This window comes from Vitis vinifera, chromosome 13 (genome assembly GCF_030704535.1).
Source record: "Vitis vinifera cultivar Pinot Noir 40024 chromosome 13, ASM3070453v1".
NCBI lineage: Eukaryota > Viridiplantae > Streptophyta > Magnoliopsida > Vitales > Vitaceae > Vitis > Vitis vinifera.
Window position 1 is genome coordinate 4,188,855 of NC_081817.1, and position 23,220 is coordinate 4,212,074.

The window sequence follows — 23,220 nt, forward strand, 5'->3', positions numbered from 1 at the left end:
TAACAATAAATTCAATTACCAACGGGTGAAACATAATAACCCAATAACAAGTTTTAAAACTCAAGGATTTTGAATGCGAAAATTGGGATCACTCAGGAAAGAGAGAATCATGTCGATAGCAAGAAGGATCATCAAGAACCAAATAAATTAACTCATTTCTAGTTAGAGAAAACCAATTATTCTTTTATTCCACTTGTAGGGACCACCCCTAAACGTACACGTGGCAGCCTCACAAGGAACAACTCCATTGGACATGTGGCACGTCTAACCCTCTGTCCGAACGAGCATGTGGACTAACATGCAGTATATATCCCCTATTTGAATGTTCAGTCCGAACCCAGTGGCTAGCGTCTCAAACAAGATTCTTGATCGTGTTTCACGGACAATCATTACTCATTTTTCCAAAAGTATGCTCGACAGGAACTTCTTAGGTCACTTTAGACAACCTGCCACGACTTGCCCTGCGCTGCCTACAGAGTAAAAAGACAAGGATGACGACAAACCATCCCTCCAGCAATCTCTGACAGCCGCTTGTAGGATAATGATAGCTCTGTCATTCTCTAAGCACCATCATGACAGCCAAAAAGTCTTCCCACCATTCAAAGGAATGAAGCTCCTGACACTATAAAAGGTCTTCACATGGTCAAAAAAAGTAAACATTCCTAAGGAGAAGGGCCCCATAAAAATATCAATATGTTAGAAAATAAAACTAACAAAGGCATCTGAGGGTATCTGGACATCTTTTGCAGGTTAGAAAAAGGAAGCATCATCTTCAATTGAGGAGACGAGTACATCAAAAAATTGAAATGGTCCTGGTAACGCCTACCATCAACACCACTTATATAACAAAATTAAAGGGGAAATTTTGCAAAACAAAAACACAAGGGACAACATAGTTAACAATCACCCTCAGTTCTTTCCCATTAATTAATTAAAATAATTTCATAGGAAACGGCATCAAAGAATTGCCGTCCACCTAGCTATACTATACATTGATGAAGACAAGAAAGCCACTTGCTCTTTTTGGAATATACCGATTATTTCCTTACAAATACTGCATAAATTCATGTTCTATTCTGCAACAATAGTCCACCAATAGTCAGATGGATCAAGGGCCAGTGTCTCCTCATGTCCTCATCTTCCCCTTCCCGTCTCAAGGCCACGTCAACTCCATGCTCAAACTCGCCGAACTTCTCTCCGTCGTCGGCCTCCACGTCACCTTCCTCAACTCCGACTATAACCAACACCGCCTCTTCCTTCACACCGATATTCAGACCAGGTTCAGCCGCTATCCCGGCTTCCGTTTCCAAACAATATCTGATGGGCTTACCACGGACCATCCACGTACCGGTGAGCGGGTGATGGATCTGTTTGAGGGATTGAAAGCCACAGCAAAACCAATTTTTAGGGAGCTAATGATTTCAAGGGGCCAGGGTTCTGATACTCGCCCGCCGGTCAGCTGCATCATAGCAGATGGGATGATGAGTTTTACCATTGATATTGCTAATGAAGTTGGAATTCCCATCATTTCTTTCCGCACCGTTAGTGCTTGTTCCTTCTGGGCATATTTTTCTGCGCTCAAACTCATTGAATCTGGTGAACTTCCCCTCAAAGGTATGCTTTCTAGATTGAATTCCACGAAATCATCTGTTCATTATAATTCGTTTATATTTTTGTTTTCTTCTTTTACAATATAGTTACGATCATGAATAAACTACAGGTAACGATATGGATCAGCTAGTAACCAGTATTCCCGGCATGGAGGGGTTTCTCCGAAAACGAGATCTCCCGAGTCTTCTCCGAGTCAGCAACCTAGATGACGAGGGTCTCCTACTATTAACGAAGGAGACGCAACAAACTCCTCGAGCCCACGCGCTCATACTTAATACGTTTGAAGACTTAGAAGGACCTATTCTCGGTCAAATACGCAATCACTGTCCAAAAACCTACACCATTGGACCTCTCCACGCGCACCTGAAAACCAGGCTTGCTTCTGAATCGACGACGTCACAGTCTTCAAACAGTTTCCGGCAAGAAGACAGAAGCTGCATAGCGTGGCTTGATCACCAGCCTTCAAAGTCTGTTATCTATGTAAGCTTCGGAAGCATGGTAGTCATCTCAAGGAAGCAGCTCATAGAGTTCTGTTACGGTTTGGTAAACAGCAGTAGCCGCTTCTTGTGGGTCATACGGACGGACTCTCTTGCCGAAGAAGATGGAGAGCATCAGACTCCGGCAGAGCTCATGGAAGGGGCAAAGGAGAGGAGTTACATCGTGGAGTGGGCTCCACAAGAAGAGGTTCTAGCGCACCCGGCAGTAGGTGGGTTCCTCACCCACAGTGGGTGGAACTCGACTCTTGAGAGTATATGCGCCGGCGTGCCAATGATTTGCTGGCCATACTTTGCAGACCAACAGATCAACAGTAGGTTCGTAAGCCATGTTTGGAAACTTGGTTCGGACATGAAAGATACTTGCGATAGACTTATTGTTGAGAAAATGGTGAGAGATCTGATGGAAGAGAGGAAGGATGAGCTTTTGAAAACGGCTGACATGATGGCTACAAGGGCTAGAAAATGTGTTAGTGAAGGTGGGTCCTCTTATTGTAACTTGAGCAGCTTGATCGAGGAGATAAGATTGATGGGCAGGCTGAGTTGAAAGTATATTTGGGTTTTCCATGGAAAGCGAAGGCAAAATAATTTAATCGGAAGCATTTGGCAAATGATTGGGCGAAGGGAGAAAGGAATCTTGGGGTGGACTGGCGACGCGAGGAAGAGTTGATAAATTTCCCAAGCCCGAGAAGTGGATGCCTTTAGCTTTTCTCTATTTCTTGTTTCTTTTGTCCGAATTCAATTAGATCTAAGCTCAATAACATCCACAAAACAACAACACATGGACTCGTTCTTACAGAAACAATTCTTGAGCTTTGACCCAAACTAAGTTCTTAGTGGATGCTGCCAAAGGAGTGGCGATGCCATGAGCAAAAAGCAAGAGACCCATTGTATTAAGAGTGTAGTTCAGTACGTGACTCAAAATTATCTCCAGGGAATTAGGTGATAGCAGCTTAATTTCTGCGCAGACCAAAGACCATGTATAACACATTAGACAATGTAATATATGTATGGGATTTTCTCATTTTTACTTCTCCATCTTTTACACTGCTAAGAAATTTCATTACTTTTCTTTTATTTTTAGGTCACGGCAGATGGCTCCTAGAAAATGCATATGGATCATCATGAGAGTGAGTTTTTACTCGACAATTGACCATGCATTCAACAACTTGCATACTCTCTTGGCCTTAGTCCTTGGCCTCAGCAAATGGTTCTGCAGTCATACATCACCGATTCACCATCACAAGCAGCCGCCATGTCTTGTTTTACTATCTGTTTCACTATCAAAAGGAAAAAAATATTAACAAATTCTTGAAAATATTTTATTTGAAAATATAATCAAATAATTCTACTGAAAATATTTTTAACGAAGATATATTTTTTGAATATTTTTTTAGATTAATTATTTATCAAATGTTACACCATAAGATAATAGCAAACTTGGAACCTAAAAAGTGGGACCCTTCTCTATCAAATTTCCATCAAATTGATCCACATTTTTCTATCAAAGACAAAGCCAAGTCTTATTTGTCCCAGTGCCCCAAGATTCCAAGCAACCCTTAAAATTCCACACCTGCATGCCTTAATTTCTTAATTCCCTAATTCCTCCAAAGGAATCATTTAGGACTTTGAAAGCGTGTTCGGAACACTTATTGAAAAAACTAACCCTTGACAAACAGATTTTAAAAATAATAACATAATTATTTGACGTTTATTAAAAATGAAAGTGTGTCTGTGATTTTTATATAATTAAATACTTTAAAAAATAATTTTTATACAAAATACTTTATTTTCAATTATTTTTAATACTCATATAATTATTTTAAAAAAATATTTAAAAAGAAAATTAAAATAATTTGAAACGAATACCATATGTTTTCATAAAAGGCCTTATTTTGAAAGAAAAAAAAAAGTCCTCAAAACATTGTTTTCTATTTAAAAAATTATACCAGAATTTTCCAATGTGAAAAATAGTTTCCCTTTCTAAAAACAAAAAATAAGTATGTTTAAAAACTTGAAAATGTTGTTAACATATTTTCCATATTTTAAAAATAAATTTTATTTATTTTTAAAATTTTAATTATTATATATATATATATATATATATATATATATATATATATATATATATATATATAAATCATAAAAAAAAACAATTAAAAATACCTAAAAAATATTCTTTTAAGAATATCTTATTTTTTATTTTTAAAGGTAGAAAACAATTTCTATTTTTTATTCTAAGAAACAATAAACTATTTTAAAAAACAATTCCAAAACAAAATTTCTGCTTCTCATATATGAGGTAATACGTGGATGGATTTGGGTTCTGACACCATTTTCCCCCAAATTAGGGACCAAATATTAGGAACAAAATAGTAAATGGCCTCAGATGAGATGAATATTCTCAAGAGTATATTGTGTATAATCGCTAGAAAAGCTACAGTAAATTCAGGATTAAATATAACACTTTCTGTGGATATGACTGAACATTGGAATAGAAATAGAAATATGAATCAATCAAAGAGGTAACAGATTCAATTACCAACCTATATATGGAACATATCAACCCAGCGCAACCACGTCTTAAAATTGAAGGATTTCAAAGGTGAAAATTGGGATCCCTTAGGAAAGAGATAATTATGTTGGTAACTCATTTCTAGTTAGAAAAAACCAACTATTCCTTTATTCCACTTATAATACACTCACATAAGAAAAATGGGAAAATTTGCAAAATAAAAATACAAGACAAAAATCATCACATCACATCTTTCGAATTACATATACATGCCCAATCTAGCAAAACAATCAATTAGCTTCTTAATTACATAGAAAATTAGAAAAAATCTGACCAATGACTTAGCCAGATATTTCAATGGCCTTCACCTCAGCCTTCTTCACCTCTTCTTTCGGAATCGTCATAGTCAGCACTCCATTCTCTATGCTAGCTTTGACCTCATCCGTTTTTGCATCTTCTGGCAACCTAAATCTGCAAAGGAACTTCCCGCTACTCCTATCCACGTGATGCCACTTGTCGTTCTTCTCCTCTTGCTCCTTACTCCTCTCTCCGCTGATTTGAAGGACTCTTCCCTCTTCAACCTCAACTTTCACTTCCTCCTTCTTCAACCCTGGAAGATCCGCCTTAAAAACATGAGCTACCAGTGTCTCTTTCCAATCAACACGTGTGTTGGTGAAGGCCGAGGTCTCGCCAACAGTGCTGGGAATGTTGGAAAGAGTGGCGTTGAAAGGAAAGCCTTCGAAAGAATCTCAGATGTCTAGGGAGAAAGGATCGAAAATGCTACTTCGTCGGCCACCACCCAAAATACTTGGAATAAGCGACATTTTCTACGTATGTTGTCGAATTGATTTGCTGAGAATACCAAGAACTTCTTCTATGCAAGCTTCGAACAATTTCTTGATGATCAAACTGATGGAGAGGACTTGCTACATATTGGGGGTGACGGAGAGTTGTGGTACTTTCCCGACGTTTCTGAGATATTTCCTGTTTGGACTTTGGAGAGGAACGAGATGTTTCTGCAATCTTCTACTACCTTCCATCATCTACTTGGCCTTTTTTCATCCTTACTGGGCCTTATTTCACAATTCCAGGCCCATTTCCAAATTTCCTTACCGACCCGATCAAAATGGGACTATTAGGCTTTTAACACCAAAAGGAATTTAATGGGTCATCGAAATTGTTTGGCTTTTACCAAAAAAAAAAAAAAACATATTTGACGTTAAAATAGCAAATATATTTCATTGTTTAATTATTTTTAAAATGTATTTTTTTATTTATATTTTTTCTTGTAATCATCCCCGCATTTAAATTATTTAATTTAAAGGTTTAAAAAATATTTAATTGTTATAAATCATAGCATGGGAAATAGATGGAAAATAATACTATATCGTTAAAATATTTGAAGCTACATCTAACCTAGTGGTTGGCTTATGCTTGTGGAAAAAAACAATGTTTTTAGAACCAGATCGATTATTATACCGAAAAAGTTACTGGTTCACGGTTCAATGGTTGGATTGGCGGTCGAAGTCATAAATATATAATTTATAAATCATTAAAATTTAAAATAATTATAAAAATAAAAATAAAAGTTTATTTTAAATTTTGAGTTTAAAAAACAAAATAGTGTTTTCAAATCACATGATGAGGAGGCTCATAATTTGATATGAGTTAAAAACATCCACGTCTAAAGCAAATTAATTTGTGGATGAAGTTGAAAGGTCGGGATGAAAAGGATGGAGGCCAAACACCTACAAGGCCAAAAATATAATAAAGCTTTTTTCTCTTTCTATAACTAAATAAAGTTTTGTAAAATTAGGATATAAAATATAATAACATGTAAATTGGAGGCAAGAATGAGAAAATTAAATTTAATAACTGAAAAGTGGGTCCACCTCTCTCATATCTACGCCATCTGATAGGATATTTGTGTGTGATGATATCTGTGTGCGTTATCTACGTGTTGTCCCTGGTTACATGCACGCCCCTCCTCTCTCTCTCTTCCCCTCCTTTCTCATCTCCTCTCTCTATAAACTCTTTCTCTTTCTAAGAATTCTCTCTCCCAGGGGGGCGAGGAAACGCAGGGGATGGGTGGGTGGCTTTGTAAGGGGTGGCTTTACAAGAAGGGTGGGTCCTGCCGGCGAGAAACGACGAGGGGGGCTTTTCCAGTAAGGTCACAGGGAGTGGGGGGTTCTGCCGGTGGGGGACGACAAGAGGAGGGGCTTTTCCAGCGCTGGATGGGGGGGTTTCAGCGGGGTCGCGGGGGTGGCTTTGCAGCGTAGAGTGCTTTTCCAGCAGCGAGGGACGACGAGAACGGGCTTTTCCAACGCGAGGTGGGTCCTACCGGCGGGGATGACGACAATGGAAAAAATAAATAAAATTGAATCGGACGGTTCGAAGAGAACCGTCCGATTTATTGGGTTCTCCGATCGAACCACCAGTTTAACCGACCTAATTCCGGTCCGAACATTTTTCATGCTAAATGACCGGATCGGAACCGTGACAGGCCAGTGGTCGGATGGCCTAGTCCAGTCCAGTTTTTGAAAAAGTGTGTTGGTATAAATATTTGGAAAAAAAAAATCAGAATTTAAATTTGAAAATTCCCAAATTAATATTTTTAATTAGAATTTTATCAAAATATTATTTTTAAATGTAAAAAAAGAAAGAAAGAAAAAAGTGCGCCAATGATAGAGAAAGGGATAAGAAATGACCAAAAAAAAAAAAAAACAAACAGAGTGCCAACGATAAAGAAAAGGGTAACAAATGATTGAAGTGGTGTGGGGACACAATAAAAAAAAGGCACCACCATAAAAATGGCAAAAAATAAAAAAATAAAACTCCAGTAATCAAGAAAATGGTTCTTATAAAAACAAATGTTGGACCAACAGTTCATAGGATGTGAAGGGTAGAAGATCTAATCTCTTGATTGAATTGATAACGCGATTCATGGTTGAATCCAATTTTTAAACCTTTGTTCCGCGTCGGTCGTTTTTGCATGCGTCTGTTCATTAGGCGGATTAAATACTTGTCACATTCCTATTTATTTATATTGTAATTAAAATTATTTAAAAATTTAAAACTTTAGATTTCAAAATAAAAAATTTAGTGGTTGTTTTCTACCTATTTTGTTTTTTTTTTTTTTTTTTTAAGAAAAGAAACTTTTAGGTTGTGTTTGATTTTTAAAAAGTACTAAAAAAAAAATATAAGGAAAATTTGTTTTCGCATATTCAATTTCATCACAAAAAAAATGAAAGAAAACCAAATATAATTAAAATTCCCCAAAAATTTATATAATGGAGAGAAATAGGTTAAATGAGTTTCAAGAAATATATAAAAATAATTTATCAATTTTAAATTTTTTTTTTTCCTTCATTTTTTCTTTCCTTCTATTTTTCTTTATATTTTCTTTTCTTTATATTTTCCTTCAAATTTTCTAAGAACCAAAAATAACCTTAATATTTTATTTAAAAATATAAATTTATTTTATATCTTTAAAAATCACTTCAAATTTTTAAGTTTGAGATAGTAGTTTTTCAGTATAAGTTTGTTAGAATTTTTGCATATTTTATTAAATTTATTAGTACTTTGATTTTACAAAAAGAACATGCAAACAAATAATTTGAAATTTAAAAATAAAGAATTTAAAATTACATATAAACAATTGAAATTTTAAATTAAAACTTTTAAGGTTAATACATGTGTATATATGACCAATATCTACAATCCAACATATTCAGAAATCATGTATACTATCCTCGATCTAGAAGAAATTAGGAATAATTTTTGAAGATAATGTTGCATACATAATTAAATGAGGTTATATTAGAAAAAAGACAACAACAAACATATTTTATTAAAGTTCTTTTATATGCATGATCTCTAGAAAAGTAGTGATAATTTAATTGATATATTTACAAAGGTATTACCAATTATAATATTCAAAAGATTAAGACACAATATTGAAATGCATTAGTTAAAGGATCTTTTATATAAATTAATAAATAAATAAAAACTTACACTTATATTAGCATGAAGAGGACCATGTTTATAAAGGCGCTGCACAACAAACAAAAAATGTAAGCGATGACCAGAATGGCTTCAGCTGGACCCCGCGCTGACCACTCACCGAAAAATCGGAAATTTTTTCACAAAAATGCTGAATATTTCAACCATGGTAAGTCTCACTGGTGAGATATCTCACCGATACCTGATAAAAGCCCCTTGTTTTTTTAGGCTTCATGTGGAGCTAGGGGTTCACCGACATCAAAATTTTAGAATTAATTGAAGCATTTCAAAGGTGAATATTGACGTCACCCAATAGTAAAAAATCATCGAATAACAAAACATCTTAATCATTTCTAATTAAAGAAAATTATTCATTTATATACTTTAAAACACACCTTATGATACACATTTATTAAAACCAACAGGAAAAACACAACCAAAAATACACATGCCCAGTCTGTCAAAGTAACACACCATCCACATCATTCAAGACTCCTGCAGTAGCTAAATTTGAAAACATCATGTCTCCTGATGGCCGTCAACCTTTTAATGACTTAACCAGATATCTCGATCGCCTTCACCTCCGGCTTCTTCACCTCTTCTTTTGGAACCCTCACAGTTAGCACACCGTTCTCCATAGTAGCCTTGACTTCATCCATCTTTGCATTCTCCGGCAACCTGAACCGGCGAAGGAACTTGCCGCTGCTCCTCTCCACCCGATGCCATTTATCATTTTTCTCCTCCTGCTCTTTAGTCCTCTCTCCACTAATTTTAAGTACTCTGCCCTCTTCAACCTCAACCTTCACTTCCTCCTTCTTCAACCCTGGAAGATCCGCCTTGAAAACATGAGCTTCGGGAGTCTCTTTCCAATCAATACGGGTGTTGACGAAGGCAGAGGTTTCGCGAGCACTGTTAGGAACGTTGGCAAGAGTGGTGCTAAAAGGAAAGCCTTCGAAGGGATCCCAGATATCTAGAGAGATGGGATCAAAGATGTTGCTCCGTCGGCCACCACCAAGAACACTTGAAATGAGTGCCATTTTTTGGTCGATCGATCAAATTGAATTGATTTGCTTAAAGGCGAAATATCTCGTACGCAGGCTTCGAACGATTTCTTGATGATGAAAGGGATAGAGATGAGCTCTCTATATAGGAGGTGAAAGAGGATTGTGGCGCTTTCCTCACCCTTCTGGACACTTCCAGTTTGGATAGGAACGAGACGTCTCTCCAACCTTCCACCGCTTTCCATCATCAAATTCTAGGTTATGGGCCTTAATCCACAATTCTAGGTTTCTTCAATTTAATCATAGTCCTAATGGGCTTACAAGACTTAGACGTGGGAAGGAAGTTTATGGCCCATGGACATCAATGGGCCAGCACGGTTAATAATAATACTGGGTGCAGAATTCGGAAATTGATAGAATCTTTTGGGAAGATTTTGTAATTATATAATTCTATTTTCTATTCTCACTCTTGATTGCTTTGATGGTATGTGATAATGTGAAGGATACATTTACTTTCAATTTAGGTTTTTTCTTTTGTTATAAATCCCTCTAGTCTATAATTCCACGATGCTAATCAGTCAATTGTTAATCCCGGAGGTAGCTAAAGCCCTAAAATATTTCTACCACGGTTTTCACATGATTAAAAAATTGTGTAGACATATGTGGTTATAATACACATTTTACACATTTTATGATACGACGAAATAAGTCTCTCATACTTAAAATATAGATATGTTAAACTATATTATAAAATATGTCATCATCCTTAAATATTTTTTTTTTCAAGAGTAAAATAATACTTGCTGAGCTGGCATTTGAATATATATTTACTTTCTAAAAAAACATGTTATTTGCTATTTTCTAAAACTTTATAAAATACAAAAACATGGAATCAGAAGTACTGGAGCGAATCTCAAACCTACCATGGTTACCTAATTAATATTCGTACACGTGTACGCCCACAAGGCCGAAGCTGAGCAGTGGGCACTAGGAGCAATGAAGAGAGTTTATTTCGTTATAAATCCCACATGGAGTCGGAAATTAAGGTGCCACCTTACCAAAATTCGACATGGAACATCGGTCTGTCTCTCCCCATGTCCTTGTCTTCCCTTTTCCCATTCAAGGCCATGTCAATTCCATGCTCAAACTCGCCGAACTTCTTTCCCTCGCCGGCCTCCGCATCACCTTCCTCAACTCCGACTACACCCACAGCCGCCTCCTCCGTTACACCAACATTCTGGACAGATTCACGCGCTATGCTGGCTTTCGTTTCCAAACGATATCCGATGGGCTGCCGTTGGATCATCCGCGAACCGGTGTCCAATTGAAGGATATGTTTGATGGAATGAAAGCCACGACCAAACCACTGTTTAGGGAGATGATCATGTCGTGGTGCAGGAGTTCTGACCCTGTGACCTGCATCATAGCAGATGGGATCATGGGTTTTGCTATTGATGTTGGTAATGAAGTTGGAGTTCCCACCATTTCTTTTCGTACTAGCAGTCCTTGTGCCTTCTGGGCATATTTCTCTCTACCTCAGCTCATTGAAGCTGGCGAAGTCCCCTTTAAAGGTAACTTTAGTAGGTTGTCTTTTTGCTCATATTCAATCTTTGTTTTCCTTTCTCTCTTCTTTTGATTATTTTACCAGGTTTATGTATGAATACTGTAGATGATGACATGGATCAGCTAGTAACCAGTGTTCCTGGAATGGAGGGGTTTCTCCGGCGGCGAGATCTACCTAGTTTTTGCCGTACCAAGGACGCAAATGACCCGAATCTCCAGCTTGTAATGATAGAGACTCGACAAACACCACGGGCCGATGCGCTTATACTCAATACGTTTGAAGACCTAGATGGAGCCACGCTCTCTCAAATACGCAGTCACTGTCCAAAATTATACACCATTGGACCTCTCCACGCACATCTGAAATCCAGGCTGGCATCCGAAACAACCGCATCACAGTTTTCCAATAGTTTGTGGGAGGAAGACAAAAGGTGCATTCCGTGGCTTGACCGTCAGCCCTCAAAATCTGTCATCTACGTCAGCTTCGGAAGCCTCACAGTCATCACAAAGGAGGAGCTCATGGAGTTTTGGCACGGTTTAGTCAACAGCGGTAGCCGCTTCTTGTGGGTCATACGGCCAGACTCCCTCACAGAAAAAGACGGAGAATTTCAACCACCGGCGCAGCTCTGGGAAGTGACGAAGGAAAGGGGTCAAATTGTGGGCTGGGTTCCACAAGAAGAGGTTCTAGCGCACCCGGCTGTGGGTGGGTTCCTCACTTACAGTGGATGGAACTCGACGATTGAGAGTATATTCGCGGGAGTGCCAATGATTTGCTGGCCTTATTTTGCAGATCAGCAGGTAAACAGTAGGTTCGTAAGCCATGTTTGGAAGCTGGGTATGGACATGAAAGACACTTGCGATAGGGTTACCATTGAGAAGATGGTGAGAGATTTGATGGAAAAGAGGCGCACTGAGTTCACCAAATCGGCGGAGGCGATGGCAAAGTTGGCAAGAAGTAGTCTGAGTGAAGGTGGGTCCTCCTACTGTAACTTTAGCCGTTTGATTGAGAGCATAAGGTTGATGAGCGCCTGATAACCACTAGGAATTTGACGTGTGTTGAAACGTGTGTGGTGTGTTATTTAATCATATGCCTCTAGCATCTCACGTTGCAACAAGACAAGATTTTCAGTATTTTAGTCATTTTGGGGTTTCGAGCCAATGAAAGGAGGAAAAGACCTTGTCAGACAGGGATGCTGGAGGCTCTCACATTTAATTTCTCTGTGTTTTGTACATTTTTCGAATCTAATAAGATGCTCATTGCAATTTAATCAACAGCCACATACATGGAGATATTAAAGGGTCAATTCGTTCATCATTCACATTACAGCACGGGGATCGATCGTAACCAGATACGTGTCACAGTATTCTCCCACATTTATATGTTGCGTTTAAGGCTGCTTTCCTGTATTTTGAGTGGTAGTTCTCGGAGACAACTAGCCCCCAGGGGAAACATACAGCGTACCAATCCCCATAGAACTGAGTTATATATATATATATATATATATATATATATATATATGATGAATTGTAAATCTTAATAAACTATTCTATTCTGAAGAGTTTAATCTTGGTCAAAGATTAAATCTCCATCAAAAGTCTCAAGCGGCAGGCAAGATAAACAATCAGGTATTTAGTAGGACTCTCAATAGGAAACAAGCCTTCTAAGGATTGGTCTGAAAACCCTCATTGCTTCGGACAAATGTTCACCCTTTTATTTCAAATTAATGCATATATAATCCTCTCTATTTCCTGTGTCTCCAGTCCATTTTCCAGCTGCGAACCCACTCTCCAAATTCGGTGATATACGTACCTAGCATTTATTTTGGTCACCAAAACCAGGCAGACAAATCCGTTGTGAGTCCAAAAATCATCCAGTGGCAGGATGAGCAAGCACTTCCTGTTGGGAGCCCATTTGATAGTATGGCGGTCCCTTCCACCCCTCATCTCTAGGAATCCTTTTGGCAATGATTCAAGCCAATCTGAGCTATACGTACTAACCCGGGGTCGAACCGACCATAACAAGGACTGGTTAATATATTGGCTAGGCTCCAGGCTATCTCCAAAAATTCAGTTTCATCCACTTCCACAACACTTCCAAAGCTCACACAAATGATAGATTTAGGTGCTTGTTAGTTCAGCCAGGTAAAAGTTTGATCACGTACTAGTGAACTAGAAGAGTATATATGGAAAGTATTTTTGAAATGGACCTATTGGGAAAATAGGAATGGCAGAAGTATGCACTGGCTAACTGGCCAGTTCAGATTCTTCAAGGTCTTCCAAGTAGTTCCAAATTAATCCTAAGGAGGCCCTTGTTTCAAATCATGCTAGTTATGTGATCGAAAAAGAATGAGAAATATCGAATGGAATTAAGGGACTTATAGTTCACAACATAGATATAATGTGTGATGTTTCAAAATTCATTATCTTTTATATACTAATATTCTTTATAGTACTATAATAAAATAATTCTTTCAATTGTGAATATAAGCATATTTGACGTCGAATCTATGTTAAAACCTCATAGATCTTTGTGCGGGTTATTTTATGTTTGTGTAGTTAAACAAATATTTTATACATTGAAACTTGGATCGGCACAACATGAAATGCGATAAAATATCTATAATTTAGCAATAATAGGCTCCTCATAAGCCTCTAATAACAATCGAGACAAGCAATCCTGGAAGGGCGTGACGCAGTTGATATTAAGGAGTTGGATGAGAGCTATGACATCAGTCGAGGTGGCATGGCTTTTTAACAAGCCATCAGGAATTAAATGGAAGGTGAAGTGAGGAAAGTTGGAAGGGTTGGGAGAGTTGAAGTGGGTGTGGATGATGGTGACTGAGAAGCCTCTGTCGTCAATGATGTTTGCGAGCTGAACCATGGGGTTTATGTGGCCTTGGAAGGGCAATGGGAAGAGCACTCGTCAGCGACGCTTTCTTTGCTGCAATTCGATTTCTGTTGACTTTTCCATAAAGGGGCGAGTTCTCTTCTTCTTCATCACGCTTTAAAAGGCCACCGATCCATCATGACGTGGAAGTTTGAGGGGACAATATGCTGATTAACAAACCAAGGACAGCTGTTTTCCATACTCGACATGTGATTGGGCATCAATGACAGGGTGAAAATAGATAGCAGCCATACCCGACATGTGATTGGGCATCAATGACGGTGAAAATAGATAGCAGCCCGTGCTGGTCCTGACATGTGTGGAATGCTTTCATACGTCTCTCCGTTAAAGTTTCTCCCGGAATATTTCCTTCACGCGATACCCTTTCAGTTTTAAAATTTTTTCTAACACCTCGTGAGAGCGAGATATAATAATTAGAGGGACCGAGAGCTCATTAGATGCAATTTTTTTTTTGTTTAGGTTTTTTTTTTTTTTTGAATTGTGTAGATTTGTGAAAGCGTGAGTAATCACTCGAATGCAAAATTGATTGAAAACTTTTTGAAAACTGAATTAGATTTGACTTCTAATAGTTAAAAGATAATATTGTATTTTAATTAGTTGGTTTAGTTTATAGATTTAACAGACTGAGTTGTAGAAAGTTTTTGTATTTTATTATTTGGAGTTTTTATATTTTTTATTTGGAATTTCTATTTTATTAAATATAAATATTTAAAAATAAAAAGTTATATAATGATTGAACAAGAATAGTGAATAATAATACATTTTTAATTCTGATAGGTGATTACAAAAAAACTGATAAATATGATGTATCCGTTTCAAATTCTCAAAGTAAAAATATATATATATATATATAAATAATAAATAGAGTATCGAGATAAAGGTTTTGTTTGTTTGATTCACAACGTGCATATGAGGTTGTACAAAAGGGTTATAAAGAGTCAAAACAACTTTTCACCCAAATCAAAGAAATTTTTTTAAAAAAGTACCTAAATCAAAGAAATTTAAAACATATATATATGAGGAAAATAAATAAGAAAGCTCTTACCACAGTCTATTAAGCAATGAATGAATGTATTTTTAAGAAAAATCCAAGAATATCCACCTCTAAAAAAAGCTTATGGATAGTACAAATTAATGTATAGAAAAGAGAATTTGAAAGTTTGAATATGAAAAAATAAATCAATCTCCAATTATTTTTCTAAAGTATTGGTTGTGAATTTAAAAATATCTTTGATGAGCATGAGGAATCAGAAAGTGGTCATGTTAAATTTGGAGTTCCAATAAAAAAGTAAAAGTAAAATCTTAATTCATTTGAAAAATGAAAGGCATTAATTTATCCCGAATGTCCATTATGTGTTCAATGTGAAAAATTACATATTAAATCTTCATATGAAAAATCAAGTCTCTCAATAAGATATCAATGATATGCCAATTTAATTGGTAATTGTAATACGAAATTGAATGTTTTCTTATTGAACATTCAAAATGAGGTTCTCAAATATTTAACATCTTGTATCAATAATTTTTTTCTTGAATTTAACATTTAAGGTTTGTGTTAAACTAAGTTTTAGTTAATCTTGATTTTGATAATAACAAATAAAGTTGAAAACTCATAATTATCTTAAGTGTAGTTAGATAAGAAGATTTCCAAATAAGTAATCAAATATATAATAAGTCAAAAAGAAACCAAGAAAAAGGAAAAGGTCTTAATGAAGAGAAGAATCAAAATCTATTCTCTATGGTCACTTTATGAGGTTGTTGGTGCATTAAGTTTATATTGCATTATATTTTTATTTGAGCACCTAAAATCATTAAAGTGTCTAAATCAATTTTATTCTTTTATAAATCAATGGATAATCGTTTAAATGAAAACCACATTTGTTTAGTGCTATTGATGATTAAAAGGGTTTTCAAAATGACAAAGACTTCATCTAACCAGGTATCCTAAGAATTTTATGTTAAAGATGCAAAAGTTGCAAAACCTTAAGCATATTTGTGTTTTGGTAATTCCAAGTCAAAATTCTCATTATGTCTTTTAGCTCATACTCTTCAAATCCTCCATTGGACATTTGTGTTTTCCAAATTATTCATGTTTAAAGATGGCTAAAGAAGAGTTTAAGTGTTTTTGAGGTGTTGAATGATGGCAAACGTTGATCAACCATGTTTTAAACTCTTATCATTTTATTGAAAAATGGAGCGGTTGGTTGAGTGTAAAATATAATATTTAAATCATTTGAATCAATTTTTTATCAATCCAAATTAAGGATAATAGTCTCTGCTATACCCCTTTTATTCATCCCTAATCTATTAAACTTCAATCACATTTGTATTCCTTTTAACTTTTCCCAAATCATTCTCAATGGTTAATATTTAAACCCTCTTTCTAGAAGTGTCAATGGCTACTATAAGTGTGAGAGAATCTTGCTTTGTGTCTCAAGTTTTCTTACCAAATTAGGGCGAGTGTTTGCCTTGAAAGAAAATCATTTGGGTTTGAATTGAAAATTAATTTTTGAGTGATAAATTTTTGTTTCAAATGAGTTGATTCATTGTATTATTTATCATTGCTCTCATATTCAACATATTTGGAGTAAAACTTAAGTTTCTTCTTGTGTGGACTCAAGAAGAGATTGAGATCAAAACTTGGAGTGGATTTCAAGTATTCTCTAGAATAAGAAAGATGATAGTTGAAGCTTGAATGTTTTAGGCAAGTAATCCAAGAAAAGATGGAAGGATTACGTTAAGTAAATCCTTGTACTTAGCTAAGTTTTCTTCATAGTAGATTATTTGATTATTTGAAACAATTGATTTTTTCTCTTTGGAAGTTTTCTACATTAAAAAAAAAATTGTGTCATTATCTGTCCATTCTATTTTGTTCTTTGTTATGTATTTCATTATTAAAAAGGGTTTTTCAAATTGAAACAATTTGAGTCGTTATAAAACATTTGTGCATTAATTTTTCATATTTTGTATATGTTTGACTAGTGTTTGATCAAAACGACTTAATCGATTACTATTCACTTAACCACAGGTTATTCATTGAACTGATTAAGACTATTCACTCAATTAGTCAAGTATCGATTGAATTGGTTAAACTCTAATAACCTAACAAATACTTTTTGTACTTTCTACTACCCAACAATTAATAGTCAATTCAACCAATTGGTCGATTGATCAACCCTAAACTATACCTAATGGCTAATTTAGACTTCCAACTCCTATTAATTAAAGGTTTCAAACTTATTATTTTGCATAAAAGAGAGTTCTAAATCTTTATTGAATTTTATTTGATTTTAAAGAAGAGTTTTTAAGTGCATCTTCTCAATGGCTGGCGGAGGACTATGGAGTAACGTCGCTAGTAGAGAAGTGCATGTCATTGTCATCATCAAACTACAAAGCTTGTCATGGTGGAGAAGTGGAGAAGAAAATGGGTTTGATGGTCAAGAGATGAGAATATGGGTTTGTTGTTTGGAAGAAATTGGTTGAAGAAAATGGGTTTGTTTGTTTGGTCGGATGAAATTAGGAAAATGGAGCTTGTCATGGTAGAGAAGTGGACAAGAAATGAGTTTGATGGTGTTTGTTTGAAACGAAAATGAGCTTCGAAGAAAAGGTTTGTTTCAAAAAGAAAAGGGGTGCTCAGATGAAATGAGTTTTTTTTTTTATTGTAGATTTTTTTTCTCTTTGATTTTTTTTTTAATTCCTACTTGGAATGTACATGTGGGATGCCGACATGGAACATATTACATGTCATACACTTACATAACATGCTGTCATGGAAGAGGCTTATGTGGTCATTCCAAATTGGCCCTTTGTGGGTATTTTGGGAAGTTTTTGCCTAGCATTGATACAGTGCATGTATTAGGTTATGCTTTACACTCGGCTCAAAGGGAAAAGGTAAAGTTCTCAAAAACTCCATATTTTTTTAGTTGAAGTATGGTTACATTATTCGCCTCAGATGATAGTACTTTAATTAAGTATTATGTACAAACAAAAAATAAAGCAACTAGTCATCTGTAAGTTTTAAATGGTAGTACCATGATGCAAGGTCAAAGAAATGCCAGATGACCAATTAGGTGTTCACTAGGAGCTGCTAATAGGAAATTTAAACATTAGGATTACATAAGCTGAGCAACAAAGCGCTCTAGAGATCGGTGAGAAGAGCCGCCTGGCTTTAGACTAAGGTTCACCATTTCTTTCAAATGCATAACTATTCTTCTCATCTCCTGCCCTTCTTCCTCCGCCATTAGTCTTCTGATTGTCCTCTCTATCTCCCCTCTGTCCCACCCATTCTCCAATAGAAACCCAACTTTCCAAACTTCACTCGCATATCTCGCGTTAACCCTTTGGTCGCCGAAACCTGGCAGACAAATCAGTGGGACCCCTTCGCAGATGCTCTCTAATGTCGAGTTCCATCCGCAGTGAGTCCAAAATCCTCCTGTGGCAGGATGAGCTAGCACTTCTTGTTGGGAAGCCCATTTGACAATATGTCCCCTTCCACTCATCATCTCTAGGAACCCTTTTGGCAATGATTCGAGCCACTCTGAGCCACGTACCAACCCGGGTCGAACCACCCATAAGAAGGGCTGCTCGCTGTTGGCTAGCCCAAAAGCCATCTCCAAAAATTCAGTTTCATCTATTTCTACGATACTACCAAAGCTCACGTAGATTACAGATCTATGTGCTTGGTTGTCTAGCCAGGTAATGGAACTTTGGTCATGTGCTAGTAAACTACTTGAAGAGGACGAAAAGTACTTTTGAAATGGACCAATTGTGAAAATTGGAACACGAAAGTACTGGTGAAGCCTGGACAGTTCAGATTCTTCGAGGCCTTCAAAGGAGTTACAAATTATTCCCGAAGAGGCCCTGCCTTCACGAAAGGCGCTAGCTATTTGCTGATAAAACACTTCATCTCGCGTGTTGATGTTCGGAAGGTCCTTGACTTTAAGTGGTGGAATTTCTGGTACTGGCGACTCTAGTTGAGAACCTGATTAATGTATGAGATAACAACAAAGGAAAAAAAAAAAAAGGCATACAGTCAGAGTTCCTTCTATGGAGTTACATACACAATTTGCTACACAAATGCTACTTCATCTATTAATGAGAAATTTTTGGATTTAGGAAAATTAGATTTGTAAATAAAGAAATTAACTAATATAGAAAAATGCCACATAAAATAGAGCTGACAGTGCAAATTAAACCCTATGCAAGTCAAGCCCTTCATAGAAGAGAAAAGAGACAGATGATCATATTAGGAGGACAATAGAAAGAGCTGTCTCTAGATCGACCAACACTTCCAATAAAATTTGAAAAACTACCATAAATTAATTAAAAATAATTTTAAGTATTATCCTTTTGTAGTTGCTTCTTAGTTATTCCAATATGATAAGGATTTCTTATCCTTTGATGAATGGAACAATTGCGGTCTTTAGTGACCCACTTGCGTAGCCATTTGGCCGCCAAAATGGAACTGCTCTACATTTACATCTATTATGACAGAGAAGTGAACTTACTTATGAGTTTCATTACTACTGAGACTTTCGACCGAGACTTGCATTAGGATATTGACATTGAAAGAATAAGTATAGTACTACTGAGTTTCATTGAAAAACGATCACTATATATCGATTCTTTGGTGGTAAATACGGAATCATGGAAAAGAATACATATATACAACTTGACTTTACAGATTCAGCTCATTTGGATAATGGTTAATTTATGGCTTGGCTAGACAAATTCATCATCAAAAGAAATCTCACTCTTGAAGATGTTGAGATCAGAAGAAGAGATGGGAGCATAAGAGCGCACCTTTAACGGAGAGGCAACCACGTTCATGCAGAGATAGTAATGGGGCGAAAGCAAGAGAAGAAGTAGCACTATTGGTACGCAACACTATCCTGTTAGGAAGTGTCCCAAATTCCTAATTAGTATAGATTCCTTTTTGTAAAGAATATTGTATAGAATATTTCTAGGTTAATATATTATTGTAATATTAGACTTCCTTATAGAATAAGGAAGGTTGTTAGAAATATCTCTATAAATATTCTAGGTCATGAGGAGAAAAAGTTATGAGATGGAGATGAGCCTGTAGAGACTATACAAGGTGGATAGAGATGTGAGGAAGAACGGGAGGTACCCAGTCGAGCGAGATGACTCGTAGTAAGGTATGGATACAAGGAGTGGGGAAACATGAGATGTTTCGGGAACCTAATAGTTGTATCTGGTTCTGTCCTCTGTAATATTCTCTATTGTACAGTGGAATCATTATCTCTCATCCGTGGACGTAGGCATGGTTGGCCGAACCACGTTAAAACCTCGTGTATCATATGTGTGATTGTTTTATCTTTGTGTTCTTGAACTAACATTGTTGACATCAAAGCTTTCGTTGGCACTACAACTGGTATCAGAGCTTGGGTTGAAGATTTCTGGAAGAGCAAAAGATCACAAAGCACACAAGATGAAAACAAAAGGAATTTTCACTGAATGTGGAGTCGATTGCTCTCTCGTGGTGATATGATACAAAAAGGTTTGTGTCATGGAGAGATTGAAGATTAACTTCATGGAATTTGGTCCAAGGTGGAGATTGTTAGGAAGTGTCCCAAATTCCTAATTAGTATAGATTCCTTTTTGTAAAGAATATTGTATAGAATATTTCTAGGTTAATATATTATTGTAATATTAGACTTCCTTATTGAATAAGGAAGGTTGTTAGAAATATCTCTATAAATATTCTAGGTCATGAGGGGAAAAAGTTATGAGATGGAGATGGGCCTATAGAGACTATACAAGGTGGATAGAGATGTGAGGAAGAACGGGAGGTACCCAGTCGAGCGAGATGACTCGTAGTAAGGTATGGATACAAGGAGTGGGGAAACATGGGATGTTTCGGGAACCTAATAGTTGTATCTGGTTCTGTCTTCTGTAATATTCTCTATTGTACAGTGGAATCATTATCTCTCATCCGTGGACATAGGCATGGTTGGCCGAACCACGTTAAAACCTCGTGTACCGTATGTGTGATTGTTTTATCTTTGTGTTCTTGAACTAACATTGTTGGCATCAAAGCTTTCGTTGGCACTACAACGCAACACTATCCTTGGGAGCTTGAGGCTGTTGGCAACGGCCTGAGTGAAGGGCCATAAAATATCTGTAACTAAGCAGGCAATAGGCTCCTCAGAAGTCTGTAATAACAATCGAGACAAGCAATCCTAGAATGGCGCGACACAGTTTATGTTAAGGAGTCTGATGAGAGCTGTGGCATCAGAGGAGGAGGCTTGGCTTTTTAATAGGCCATCAGGGATTGAATGGAAGGTGAAGTGAGGATAGTTGGAAGGGTTGGGAGAGTTGAAGTGGGTGTGGATGATGGTGATTGAGAAGCCTCTGGCGAGCATGATGTTTGCCAGCTGAAGCATGGGGTTTAGGTGGCCTTGGAAGGGCAATGGGAAGAGCACCAGTCGGCGACCCATTCTTTGCTGCAATTGGGTTTCTGTGGAGTTCTCCATTGACCTTGACTAGTACTTCAGTGGGGTGAGTTTTCCTCTGATTCTTCATCAGGCTTTAAAAGGGCCACCGACCTAGAGTGGCGAGAAAGTTTGTGGGGCGTTAGTGAATAGTGACATGGTGAGAAGACGTACTAGCGAATGCCGGGATTGGGATGGTTGTGTACATCTCTTTGTTGAAATTTCTCGGGCAATATTTCCTTCACGCATCTCACACCCTTCTTCAACATGATGATGGTGAAAATGTATAATAGGCCACCCAAATTTTTATATGACTAACATTAATTGAATAATTTGTATTTGCAAAAACTAGTTAATGGATAGTTTATTATATAATAAGCCCAATAAATTAGTGATCACATTTTGGATTGAGTTTTGTATCTTTTAAATAGAAGCTCAGTTGAGTGGCAAGTGTAGGCTATGAGTCTCATTGAAGCCCATTATGAGAGAGCCCAATGAGAACTCAATATTGAGTTATGTTAAGTCCTCTTTCTAATCTAGATAAAAAAAATGGTCTTTTAGAGCCACCATAGTTGTTATCAAGATCATAGAGAGAAAGACTTGGTTGCAATAATCAATCACCTGATTTTTTTTTTTGTGATAGCTCAAATAGATATGTTCTTTATAGTGATTTTCTATTGTTAGTATCCTTGAATCATGTATGATTAATTTATATGATTATGTAAATATTCTAAAGTCGTTTCCTATGAAATTATTTTAATTAATTAATGGGAAAGAATTGAGGGCGATTGTTAACTATGGTAAAAATATCTCGGAAACGCGGAGAAAGTCCCACTCTTCTTTCTCACGTCCAATATATAGCAAGGCCCTCTCCGTTAGTTTCATCATCAAGAAATTGTTAGAAGCTTGCGTCCAAGAAAGCAAATCAATTCAACAACATTCATAGAAAATGTCGCTCATTCCAAGGGTTCTGGGTGGTGGCAACGAAGCAGCATCTTTGATCCCTTCTCCCTAGACATCTAGGATCCTTTCGAGAGCTTTCCCTTTAGCACCACTTTGTCCAACATTCCCAGCATTGTTGGCAAAACCTTGGCCTTCGCCAACACGCGTATTGACTGGAAAGAGAAGCCAGAAGCTCACGTTTTCAAGGCGGATCTTCCAAGGTTGAGGAAGGAGGAAGTGAAAGTAGAGGTTGAAGAGGGAAGAGTGCTTCAAATTAGTGGAGAGAGGAGTAAAGAGCAAGAGGAGAAGAACGACAAGTGACATCGCGTGGAAAGGAGTAGCAGGAGGTTTCTTTGCAAATTCAGGTTGATGATCCTTCTTGTTATTGACATGACTCTCTTTCCTGACTGATCCCAATTTTCACATTCAAAATCCTTGAGTTTTAAAATTTGCTGTCGGGTTATTATGTTTCACCTGCTGGTAATTGAATTTGTTGCCATCTTAAAGTGAAAAGTGACAACCATGAATCGGGTCCATAGATTTTAAATTAATGTTAATTAATTAGTTAAGATGTGTTCTTTAAAGCTTGGGAAATCCATTAACTAATGAAACCAAAACATGGAGGTATAATAATTAAGTTTAATCTACATCTACAAGTCTATATGAGGTGGAATCAAGGGAAGGGTTACGATTCCAACCAAAACTTGATTCAAATACTCCTAATATTAAA

General features: G+C 36.7%; 3 protein-coding genes and 2 pseudogenes across 4 annotated transcripts; 2 read left to right on the forward strand and 3 right to left on the reverse strand.

The window, feature by feature from the left end:
- The first annotated feature begins 874 nt into the window (after positions 1-874).
- Positions 875-3,129, forward strand: LOC100247927 (7-deoxyloganetic acid glucosyltransferase). The gene is made up of 2 exons (XM_002276735.5): positions 875-1,614; positions 1,721-3,129. Exons 1-2 carry the CDS (start codon positions 1,104-1,106, stop codon positions 2,650-2,652), a joined length of 1,443 nt encoding a protein of 480 aa, XP_002276771.1. The 5' UTR covers positions 875-1,103; the 3' UTR covers positions 2,653-3,129.
- Positions 3,130-4,864: 1,735 nt separating this feature from the next.
- LOC100247961 (17.3 kDa class I heat shock protein-like) lies at positions 4,865-5,444 on the reverse strand (annotated as a pseudogene).
- A 3,528-nt stretch (positions 5,445-8,972) lies between these two features.
- LOC100253085 (18.1 kDa class I heat shock protein) lies at positions 8,973-10,084 on the reverse strand. The gene has a single exon (XM_002280899.5). The coding sequence runs from the start codon at positions 9,657-9,659 to the stop codon at positions 9,177-9,179; it is 483 nt and encodes a 160-aa protein (XP_002280935.1). The 5' UTR covers positions 9,660-10,084; the 3' UTR covers positions 8,973-9,176.
- A 559-nt stretch (positions 10,085-10,643) lies between these two features.
- LOC100258217 (7-deoxyloganetic acid glucosyltransferase) lies at positions 10,644-12,454 on the forward strand. 2 transcript variants are annotated; one of them, XM_019223941.2, is made up of 2 exons: positions 10,644-11,194; positions 11,272-12,454. In XM_019223941.2, exons 1-2 carry the CDS (start codon positions 10,693-10,695, stop codon positions 12,216-12,218), a joined length of 1,449 nt encoding a protein of 482 aa, XP_019079486.1. In that variant the 5' UTR covers positions 10,644-10,692; the 3' UTR covers positions 12,219-12,454. The 2 variants fall into 2 exon arrangements, with proteins under 2 accessions (XP_019079486.1, XP_002281029.1); XM_002280993.5 differs by having other exon boundaries at positions 10,645-11,194; positions 11,293-12,454.
- A 5,677-nt stretch (positions 12,455-18,131) lies between these two features.
- LOC100263321 (UDP-glycosyltransferase 76B1-like) lies at positions 18,132-21,590 on the reverse strand (annotated as a pseudogene).
- Between the last annotated feature and the right edge of the window lie 1,630 nt (positions 21,591-23,220).

Coding starts and splice junctions, on each gene's coding strand:
- LOC100247927 (XM_002276735.5), top strand. CDS start 1,104: ATGGATCAAGGGCCAGTGTCTCCTCATGTCCTCATCTTCCCCTTCCCG. Junction 1,615..1,720: donor TGGTGAACTTCCCCTCAAAG/GTATGCTTTCTA, acceptor AATAAACTACAG/GTAACGATATGGATCAGCTA.
- LOC100253085 (XM_002280899.5), bottom strand. CDS start 9,659: ATGGCACTCATTTCAAGTGTTCTTGGTGGTGGCCGACGGAGCAACATC.
- LOC100258217 (XM_019223941.2), top strand. CDS start 10,693: ATGGAACATCGGTCTGTCTCTCCCCATGTCCTTGTCTTCCCTTTTCCC. Junction 11,195..11,271: donor TGGCGAAGTCCCCTTTAAAG/GTAACTTTAGTA, acceptor TTATTTTACCAG/GTTTATGTATGAATACTGTA.